Here is an 11,262-nt window from a genome sequence, read left to right on the forward strand (position 1 = left end):
ACCCACCCGCCAGCCACGTCAAGGGCGGGGCGGGGCTGATGGCATGTGGAGGTGCACAAACGCATTCTCAGCAACTGCCCGCGGCCTGGCTGCGGCGCCTTCTGTCACCACTCTGGGAATGTCTTTATGTACAGTAAGAAAATATACACATCTTTCACAAACAGAAAGCCCACGTCATGGGACGAGACCAGGTACGTCCACGAGGAAGGGCGTGACGGGGCCGGCGGCCCGTTTTTGGCCCGGTTACGCTCAGCCTCTTGAGGAGTCCGGGACCGGCTGCCTCAGCGCTCGGCAGAGACAGAAGGCCTCCTCCAAGGGGTCAGGCGGGTCAGTGCTTCAAGGCTGAGGCAGGAAGTGGTGGGGGATGCTCTGCAAGCTCCCCAGGGAGCTCAGCCAGGAACACGAGGGGGAAAGGACACGTGGGACAGAGCCGGGGTGGAGGGCGTGAGGACGGCCAGCGGCTGGGCAGCCTGCTTTGTACCTGAAGTGTCATCAGCGGGCAAGGCAGGTGGAGAAAAACCTATAAAAGTAACGCCGTGGTCAGGCTCCACCCCGGGGGCGGGCGTATGGCTGCGAAGGGCGGCTGGGCGGCAGGTGCCCACGGGCCCTCTCTCCCCCAGAGACCGGCGCGTGCGCGCGTGGGAGCCGTGTCCATGTGGACGGGCCTGTCCTTTGGACTTCTCTGTGACGACGGTCTTCACGTCTCTGAATTCAGATAACCAAAGCTCTTAATGCAAAGTTCGCCAAATGCATCAAGAAAAGCTGGGACAAAAAGGTGGCTAATGAAGTGGGGGGGGGGATGCTGAGAATTCCTGACAAGCTAACTGGACGCGTCCTGCTCGCCCCGGTCCCCACAGCCATCCACTGAGTCCACCGTGTCAGGGTCACCGCCCCAGGGACCACACCTGCCCTGCAGGGACAGGAGGAGCGCCCCACCCCACGCGGGCTGGCCCAGTCTCCGGGGAACCAGCGGGCGGCCAGGGGCGGGGCGTCTTGCCTCCCCTCGCCCGGCTCAGAGAGGCTGGCTCTGCTCTAACGCCCGTCTCTGCTACCGCAGGGTCTGGGTGAGCCACCACTGCTGGACAAACGGGGCTGCGGGCTCTGGGACAGCGGGGCAGCCCCCGGAACCTGAGCGTGCACTGTCAGCCCCGGTGCTGGAATTTTGTCAAGGCAACGTGGTAAAAGGTCAGCCTGAAGGTCAGATCGTGTGTGCTCCGGGGAGACCACGCGCACCAGTGGCTGTCCTCTGAGAGCCCGTCTTCCTGTCCTGCTGTCTTTGGTAGGCGGGCTTTAAAAACACGACCTGCGGCTCTGGAAGGATTACCTCGGCAACTAAAATCAGCAGTCCCTTTTGGACTAAAATATGTAGATATGGGCCAATGCCACCTCTGAGGTCTCCCAAGTAACATTTCTCATGCAACTTGGCTAATGAAAAATTGTAATGTACTTTCCGGTAGTTGACATAAAAGCATTACAATTTAATCAACTTTTGCTGAAATGAGGGGAGGGAATTAGCCACTGCCCTATTTTTAAACCATGCAGAATATGTAGTGGTTGGCCATGGTCGTCATTCCACTGAGCTTCTTAAGGCTTAGCCTTGGTTTAATTCTTTAAAAGTGTTTGTTTGTTTGTTGTATTGTGTTTAAGGCCAACTCCAGCATTAGGGATCAAACGTGGAAACAGCCCCTCTCCTCCGGAGCTGCCAGGGCATCCGCCTGAAGCCACACAGGTGCCACGTGGAGCCTGCTTCCCAGCTGATCACGAGTCCACCTGCCTCGTCAATGCCGCAGAGATGGGCTTCCTTTCTCCATTTCCCTGCTGTCCTTCTGCAAGGCGGTCAGCACCTGGGAATCACAGGGAGACACAGGTGGGCGACTGGCGACACACGGACACAGGTCCTCACGTCCTCCCTGGTGGCCACTCCTCTGGTCCACCTTCCACATTCCTGCAGACTCATCTTTCTACCGCGGAATCCAGGTCACACCCTCTCTGGGCTAGAACGTTAGCCCAGGGACTTCCCTCCGAGCACCAGCCGCTGAAGTCAAGGCCGGGCTCCTGGGCTCTGCCCTTTCCAGTCTGGCTCCAGCCCCCCGCGCTCCCCACCAGCGGAGCCAGGCCCTGCCTCCAGAAGGCTCACATGCCCTTGCGCCTTCCCACGCTGCTGGTCCCTCTGCCCCGTCCCTTTCTCCTCACCAGGGAATGACCAATCCTTCGAAGGCCCACAAGACACCAGCTCCCGGCCAGGCCTCTCCACACATCCCCAGGGTGATTAGCTCCCTCCTCCTCGCTGCTCGGAGCTCTAAGTTAACACCTTCATTTTTAAAAGCATGACATCCCACTGTGATCGCTTAACAACAGCAGGGACAGGACGGGCCCAAGTGCTGCAGCCACGCAGAGCACCGCCAGGCACCTCCCACAGAGCAGCCGTGTAACCCGCACAGCGTGGAAGGCAGGGAGCGGTAGACACTCACACGAGCGACCCGCTAAAGGCCACACCACTCACACGGATCCACACTTACATGGGTCTTATTTCGGAACCAAGGGGATCTCCAGAGCACCAGTTCCTGAACCTCCTTGGGCCCAGCACTGGACCTCTTTAGGCGAAGTACAAATTACAGGGGGTATGAGGGTTTCAAATACACGGCACAGAAGGGCTAACGGCAGATAGAAGCCCCCTTCTCTTCCTGAGTGAGACGGCCAGCCAAACACAACCACTTAACTGTTTGCTAAAGCACAGCAGGATCTTACCCTTAAGCACCGTATTTAGAGAAACGGGCACAAACCACAATTCCCGTGGCACCTGGAACCCACTGCCAGGCCAACTCCCATCACACCCACTATCAGGGGCGCCTACTCTCGGATAACCTGTGACCCGGTCCTAACTGGTAATGTTCACCTGAAACGCAAGAAGCAGAATGGCAGATCTGGACTCGGCCCGTCCATCTGTGCATGTTTCTGCCGGTGTGTGGACAGGAGCGGGGGCGGACTAGTGAAACACACAGGGAGGTCAGCAGACCACAGCTGTGCGAGACGGACAGCCAAAGCAGCGAGGGCTCTGAGTGACGGGCACGGTCATCAGGAAGGGCCCTGGCTCTCTGCACCTACTTCAGAGCGTGAGTGGAAGGGGCCGAGTCCCGGGAGACTCCAGAGCACGCTCACACACAGGTGGGCATGCACCTGCGCAGTCCAGTGGGGACCCCACTCAGAGGCCCTGCCCAGCCCAGCGCTCTGCAGTCTCCATCCTCAAACCCTTGACACTGATTCTGAACACGAGGCCCCATACCTTCATCGCGTGTTGCCTATTTATTTCTTAATCAGAGAAAGGCTCTTCTTCCCTCTCACCAGATCCCTGATAATTATATAGCCGGTCCTGCTCACATAGGAGCTGAGGTTTGTGTTTTTTTAACAGCTTACTGAGACATAACTCATACACCATAAGTAAAATTCACCCACTTTGTGTGTTCAATTTGGTGGCTTTTAATATACTCACAGATAACATGCGGCCCTCAGCACAGCCAATTTCAGGGCATTTTCACAGGCGCACAGGTAGCCCCTGCCCCCCACGCACCACGTCCCATCTCTACAGCTCCCTTCTGAAACTGCACGGGAACGGGGCCTCGCAGTGCGTGCTCTGCAGTCTGGCTTTCTCACTTAGCGCCATGCTCTGAAGGTGCACCCGTTCTGTCGCATGGGTCAGCACTTCACCCCTTTTCATAAACTGAATGCATTTAGTTCAGAACTGTAACTCATAGCGCTTAGCTAAGCAGAGAGCAGTGCCCCCGCCCTCTGGCTGGTAAAACCAGGGGAGCGTTTCACAGTGTTACCCAAGGGCCCACAGCAGCTGTGCTCGTTCCCTAAAGACCCGGCAGGAAGGCAGGCCACCAGCCAGAGAGCGTCACAGCAGGCGACAGAGGACCAGGTCGGGGGCAGACCGCAGGGCCCAGGGTAGAGGGGACCCTCTCTGGGTAATAAACTGTGTACTCTAAAAGGGCTGAAGTTGATGGTACTGTAAATTATTAAAGCTGTGAAACAAAAATAAACAGGCCGCTAACTAAGATCAGAGAGAGACAGTCAAATCACCTGTGAAGTAATCTGGCCAAACATAAAAACTGGGAACCTCCTCGAGCCTCCAGGTCTGTCAATTTACAGGAAAGAGAGCAGAAGGACCACGATGAACACCACAGGGACAGAAGGAGCAAAATCCGCACTGTGACAACTGCTACTGGACGTGGCCTCGTTTCTTCACTAAGTAAAGGGGAGGGAGAAGTGGAAAGGGAGGGTCACCCTGTGCACTGTAAGAAGACGCAAAAGACTGTCATCCAATTACAACGTGTAGGCCTTATCCAGATCTTGATTCAAGCAAACGACAAAGCTACTGCTGATGTCTGAAAACAGAAATCTGAAAGCTGATGGGATACCTGACAGGCTCACGGGGATTGGCTATTCTCTCTTCTTCTATTTTGAATGTACTTTAAATCTTCCACTAATAAAAAAACCTGTAAATCAGGAACAAGCACTGTATGGCAAGGACAAGCCTCCCCCAGACTTGCTGCTCAGGCGGACTGAGCACACACAGCTCCTGCGGCCGGGTGTTCTAGTTCCCTTTCATAGGATAAAGACTAGGAACCAGGCCTAGGAGCGAAGTCCAGAGGGGAAGCGGGGAGCCCGGGAGGACGCGCTCCCATGCGGTCGCCGGACGGCCCTGAGGGCAGCTGCCGGAGCCCCAGCAACACGTCCGGGGAGCCCTCCCTGCCCCTCCCCTCCCACACTGAGGACACACGGCCCGTCTCTGGGCCTCCTCCTCTGTCGGTGCGATGGCGACAGGTCAGCCCCCTTGGCTCTCTGTCTCTGGGATTTAAAAACAGGGGGGAAGCTTGGTTTACAAAACGCTGTCACCAGGCGGAGGGCTCTGTGCTGCCACTGCTGTTTAGTCGCCCGGTCGTGCCTGACTCTCTGCGACCCCGGGGACTGGACCCCCAGGCTCCTGTGTCCATGGGAATACTCCAGGCAAGAACGCTGAAGCAGGTTGCCCTTCTCTTCTCTAGGGGATCCTCCCACCCAGGGATCAAACCTTCATCTCCTGAATTGTAGGCAGGTTCTTTACCATCCGAGCCCCCTGGGAAGCCCCTGTAGGAAGGGTGGGGAGATTTTTCTTCTCCAGCTCCTTCGCTCAAAGAGGAAACGACTGTCTAAGACTCTGTGGCAGAGCCAGGCCCCAAATCCAGGGCACCTTCTAGAGGGCTGGTTCCTCACAGGGCGCTCCACATAACCCGCTTCCTCAACCAGACGGGACAGGGAACAAAAGCCCACTCACCTGAGCCCACTTCTTGTTTCGACTTTGCATCTGAATGCTGGCAATGGAAGCAAAGAACTCCTCGGCGGGCAGGTCCTCCGGCAGCCGCGTGAGGAACTGCGCCACGTGAATGAAGTCCATCCTGGTCAGGACGTCCTGGAACAGCCTAAGGAGGCCCAGGGCCGTGCGGAACAGGAACTCCTCCCCATCTCGGCAGAACACGTCCCAGACCCGGCAGGCCAGGTCGAGGGGCAGGGACTTGCTGTAGAGAGTGAAGATCCTGGGGGAGAGAGGGGGCGTCAGGTCCCAGAGGTTCCACGACGGAACCCTGGCTCAGGGCCGATCCTCGCTGGCGCTCCTGAGCTTAGGCCCTTTCACACTTCAAGTCCTGGGAGTGGGGGGAGCTGGTGGAAGGGCTCTGGCCTGCATTCACGCTGAAGGTCAATTCAAACATTTTCTAAAACAGCATGATCAGCTTTCACAAAGAATCTCAAACAACACACAGCTTCCGAATTAGACACCGTACTGCATGCAATGCGTTTATCACGAACCTACTCTGTGCTCATTATCACTCTGAGGCAGGCGCTAGACGTTAAATCAATAAGGCAGGCAGAGCTTCGCTTGGTGGGAAATAAAAACTGCAAACGGAAACGTATAACTGAATCGACGCGCACGCACCTGGTGTCTGAGGAGTGCTGCACACGTTCCTCCCGGCAGGGGCCACAAAAGGAACAGGGTACAGTTTTCAAGTAAATCTGACGGTGGATCACAGGAAACTGATCTCATATTTAAAACTATCAGGTGAAAACAGTAAGTGAGACACAGCTATGCATTCCCTTAAAAAACTGTTGACAATCGCAATTCAAACCACCAAACACACAGTCTCGGGTGACCAGAGCATGTCAACAGGTAGGTGAGTCCAGGCTGACTGTGTGGAGCCCAGTCCTCCCGCCGCCCCGGGGCCGAATCCGGGGCATCTCCTGACCCCACACCCAGACGGATGCGCCACCCACCTGGGCTCCCTCGACCCCAGTGCTCTGAGGACGCGCTGTCCGCCCCCACCCTCCCAACAGATGCTGCCCCCAGGCAGGGAGCTCCCATCCCCCCCCTACATCGGGCCCAGCATCTGGCATCTGTGTGACACACCTGTGTCCACAAGCCCCCAGGCCACTCCGGGATGTCACAGGTGTCAGGGAGCGGGTCTCACTGCCCTCCCACCAGATAGTCCTCACTGCTCCTGGGAAATCACTTTTCCACAGGCTGCAGTATTCCCTGAGTGCCCACGCTGACTCCAAGAGACACGCAAGGGCCGTGAAGGCACTTGAACTCAGGTGCTGCGCTCAGGCTGCAGACCGCCTTGGTCAGGAGGTCCTGTCACCCAGCCTTTACAGCAAGACTCTCCTGCAGTGGGGTCTACACCACGCTGGCAAGTCTGCTCACAAGTTGCAAGGCTCTCTGCCTGCCGAGACCTTCAGGGTGTGAACTCCACCCTCACCCCTGGAAGGGTGCTCTGCCCCCAACACAGCCTTTCCTCTAGGACCTGGGGAACAGGCATGCTTGAAGGCAGTGCATTCAACCCAGCAAGCTAACGAAGACCCCATAATGCTCGTTACTTTGCCGACAAAGCTCCGTCTAGTCAAAGCTATGGTTTTTCCAGCAGTCATGTATGGATGTGAGAGCTGGACCACAAAGGCGGCTTGAGTGCCAAAGAATTGATGCTTTTGAACTGCGGTGCTGGAGAAGACTCTTGAGAGTCCCACGGACTCCAAGGAGATCCAACCGGTCAATCCTAAAGGAAATCAAACCTGAATATTCATTGGAAGGACTGTTGCTGAGGCTCCAATACTTTGGCCACCTGATGAGAAGAACTGACTCACTGGAAAAGACCCTGATGCTGGGAAAGACTGAAGGTAGGAGGAGAAGGGGACAGGATGAGATGATTGGATGGCATCACCGACTCAAAGGACATGAGTTTGAGCAAGCTCCGGGAGTTGGTGATGGACAGGGCAGCCTGAGGTGCTGCAGTCCACGGGGTCGCAAAGCGTCGGACACGACTGAGCAATACACGTTCAGGGCCACCCCTTGTCAGTGCTTTAAACACAGAGATTCAAGAGAGGTTAGATTTCAAATCAGATGCTCGAAGAGGGACACAGAGGTCTGAGAAAAACCACTGCAGCTCCTAAAGAACTAGACCCTGCACCTGTGGCCTGGAGCCCAGCGTGGGCCATGAGCCCTCGGGCACAGGCGAGGGAAGACCCCCTTACCTTTAAAGCCACAACAGGCCTCTGCCTGCGCTTCCTACTGTCTCAAAAAACAGAAAGCCACCTCATCACTTGGTCTAGAACACAGTTTGAGAGAGCGCTAAGAGATCTTTGTTTTGAGTCCCAATCTGAACATTCTCAACTGTAGAGGACATTTTATTTTTAAAAAATGAAAAGCAAGTGACCTAATCCCCAATACCATTTACCTGCCGATTCACAAGCGAAAAATCACACCTTTACATCTTAAAAACAGAGTAGTCTTAAGGGCAAAAGAACACTGATAAAATTGAGTGGCTACAGGCAAAGAGAGAAACAACAGAAGAACTTTCTCTAACACAATATTCTTCAGTTCAGGTTTGTGCGTGGTCTTTGTAAACTGCTTCGGATCCACTGTGAAGCTGATGTCCCAGTGATCAAGAGTGCCACCCTCACGGCAGGGAGCAGTAGTTCCCCTGATACTTACTGTTACGTTGTTTTAAAAATGTATCCAAAAATAAATACATTTTAAACACATTAGAAGTATTGTCTATGGAACAGAATGAGGATGGGATAAAAAGAGTAACTACAAACGACTTAAATGAAATAGTGACTAGTTTACCATGAACTCAGAAGTATGATCAACCTAATCCTCTTCAACTAACATTTTTTAATAGATACTTTTTTTTTTCAAAACTTTATTTTTTGGCCACATGGCGTGTGGGAGCTTAGCTCCCCAACCAGCGATCAAACCTGAGCCCTCTGCATTGGAATCGCAAAGCCTTGACCACTGGACCACTGGGGAGGTCCCTCAATTTACATTTTTTTTAAATTCACAAGAATTCACCAGTCAAGCTGTTAGCAACCACCTGCCTTGCTGAGTTGGCAAATACAGATTATTTGCAGGTAGCATTTGTGGTGCAGAAACTGTTCAAAGTGCAAAAACTCACATTGAACTCAGGATGAACTAGCCAAGCCGAGTCCTCCCCGCCACCCCCGCAAAGCAACGCCTTGCTGAAGGCTTGTGATGCCCTCCTGCTCGATCCTGCAGACCACCCCCATCACTCCATGAGCAGCTCTTGAGATCTGAGCCCTGCTGATTTTAAGCCGCACATCATAAACGGCTTTTAAAGCCTGCTCTACGCCAGCCACTGTTCTTTGTGGTGAGAATACGCAGAATCCAGCAGAACAGACAGCTTTCCCTGCCCTCGTGGGTAGAAACGCTGAATGAAGCACAAAGAATGTCAGATGTGGATTCAAATAAAAAGCAGGGTGGGAGGCAGGGACCGGCAGTCTGGGTGTGTGAACAGGACGGTCAGGGAGAGCGTGTGACTGAAAAGCGACACTTCCGCAAAGCCTGGAGGAGGAAGCCCCAGATAGAGCGCACGTGGAGCACCCAGCTCAGCTCGGAGGCAGAGGAACCCAGTGCGTCTGCTGACGGGCCAGGAGCCACTGCGCTCGAAGCCGTAACGGCCAAAGGGAGAACCCGTGAGGATGCCTTCGGGGACCGGGGCCCAGCGTGTGGACCCTACATGCTGCCGCAAGGCCTGCAGGCTTCCTTCTGCATGAGATGGAAAACGAGTGAAGGCGCTGAGCCGGGGAGGGGCCCGTCCACTGTGCTGAGCTCTTGCAGGGGAACGCAGGCCTTGCCGGCGCGGCCACTGGACCCACCAGGCGGGTCGGCACCGGACTGCAGCAGAGGGGGCAGCCCGAAGCAGAGCGGACGCAGACGCACCTCACGGGCAACGCGGCGGACGGGTCTGAGGGCAACTCCATGCGTGGAGCTGTGGGACCTCTGGCTCGGACCCGAGCTCAAGTCACGGGACATCCAGGTGGATACGTGAATCAATTTGAAGTTCACAGGAGGGCTCTGGGGCTGGTGACAGTTTGTGTATAGATAGTGCCAGATAAAGGAAATATTCTGGAATCACAGAGTGAAGAATGTCAAATGCTGCTGCAAAGTCAAAACAAGACAGAGACCTGATCACCAAGCTTGTCGTTCATGTGGAAACTATAGACTGTCTGATACACAGTACCATTTACTATCTTCAGGTACTGAAACGGAAGCGTTAAGGCCTCGAATCTTACTGTATCTTAAATAAAACGTGCCTTTTAAAGAAAAGCATGTAGAAGTTTTCCCCTGACAACATGTCTCCTCACCACTGCTCGGCCTTAGATGGCCCTCCCGGGAAGGCTGCTTCTTACGCCTGGGCTGGGCTGGGCCTCTCCCATCAGCTGCTCACACGGCCCCTCACATGTCCGTCTCACGACAGCCATCAAACGGGGATGGAACCCTAGCCGCCCTCCCTACTCTGAGCCTCGAGACCCAGGAGGCCTTCCAGCAGCCAGCTCCCTGCCCCTGGGCTCCTGCCCGGGGCCATCTGTGCCCCACCCAAGAGTCCAGGGTCCCTGCCTGCCAGCCTCCTGCCTCCGAGGAAGTGTTCCCCTCCCATCCTCCCCTAGAGCGTGGCGTTCAGACAGCTCCAGGGTCCCCAGACTTCCTGCCTCCCCTCCCACCTCCCCTTTCACTGGAAAACTGTTCATCAGCAGCAGCTGTCAAACGCTTCCCTGTATCTTCAGCGGCTCAGAGTCAAAACCAGTGAGTGAACAGGACTCGGAAACAATGCTCTCACGCTTACTATCGGAAGAGCTTATCAGGTGCGGGTGGACAGCCACTCGGCTACCGCAGGGCCGAGGTGAGCCCAGCGTGGCCCGTAGCCCAGCACCCGCCGTCAGAGCACGTGGATGAGGGGGCTGCTGCGTGCACGTGGCCCTCCCCCGCCCCCCCCCTCGCCTCAGGGCTTCCCACCTGCTCCCCACAGGGAGCCCTGAGCATCATCCTTCTCCAAGCAGGATGAGCTCCAAGCAGGATGAGCATGAGGAAGGCAGGACAGAAAGGGAAGGCTCCCCGGCCCTCCCAGGACTGTGGTGCACTTCCCGCACAGGAAGCGGGAGCCCCAGGACTTCTCACCCGCAGGACAGGCGTCCTGTGCTCCCCAGTACGACTGCACGTTACTGCACTGGGTATCAAAAAAGGACAGCTTCAGGGCTGCTCTGGGGGCTCGGTGGCCAATGCAGGAGAGACAGGTTCGATCAGTGCCATGGGAAGACCATGCCTGGAAGTAACTAAGCAATTGAGTAACTAAGAACTAAGTAAGAGAGTAACAGTTCTGAGAGTTCATCAGAACTGCTGAGCCTGTGCCAACAGCCCGGAAACCGCAACCACTGAGCCTAGGAGTGACAACTACTGAAGCCCTTGTGGCCTGGAGCCTGTAGTCTGCACCACCACCACCACCACGAGAGCCCACACAGGGCACAAGGGAGTAAGCCCACCTGCCACAAGCAGAGGAAAGCCCGTGCAGCAGTGAAGACCCAGCTCTGGCAACTAAATAAAACTACTTTTTAAATGACAGCTTTAGGTACCAACTCAACTAATTACAAAAGAAATGTCCTTCTATATTGCTAAACTAACAAAGGGGCTAAAGGCACATAAAAGACAACGAAGACAAACGGTGTGTCCCCACGTCCCCCGTGACGTATATAAACCGTGTGTCCCTACGTCCCCCGTGATGTATGGAAACGTGTGTCCCCACGTCCCCCGTGATGTATGTAAACCGTGTGTCCCCACGTCCCCTGTGATGTATGTAAACCATGTGTCCCCACGTCCCCCGTGATGTATGTAAACGTGTGTCCCCATTTCCCGCATGACGTATGTAAACATGTGTCCCCACG

At 55.3% G+C, this 11,262-nt stretch overlaps 1 protein-coding gene across 5 annotated transcripts in view; it reads right to left on the bottom strand.

The window, feature by feature from the left end:
• The window catches only part of TBC1D14 (TBC1 domain family, member 14), a 110,543-nt gene that overhangs the window by 749 nt on the left and 98,532 nt on the right, over positions 1–11,262 (bottom strand). For 4 of the 5 annotated variants that reach the window (XM_010854532.1, XM_010854531.1, XM_010854534.1 and 1 more), the window contains 2 exons: positions 5,315–5,573; positions 7–1,844 (listed from right to left, as the gene is read on the bottom strand). In XM_010854532.1, the coding sequence (XP_010852834.1) occupies positions 1,779–1,844; positions 5,315–5,573 (325 nt within the window). In that variant the 3' untranslated portion in view covers positions 7–1,778. Of the gene's footprint in view, positions 1–6; positions 1,845–4,080; positions 4,246–5,314; positions 5,574–11,262 lie in introns of those variants that run through there. The other variant, XM_010854533.1, reaches the window with a different exon arrangement.

The sequence above is a fragment of the Bison bison genome, unplaced genomic scaffold (genome assembly GCF_000754665.1).
Source record: "Bison bison bison isolate TAMUID 2011002044 unplaced genomic scaffold, Bison_UMD1.0 scf7180017864342, whole genome shotgun sequence".
In the NCBI taxonomy this organism is placed as follows: domain Eukaryota; kingdom Metazoa; phylum Chordata; class Mammalia; order Artiodactyla; family Bovidae; genus Bison; species Bison bison.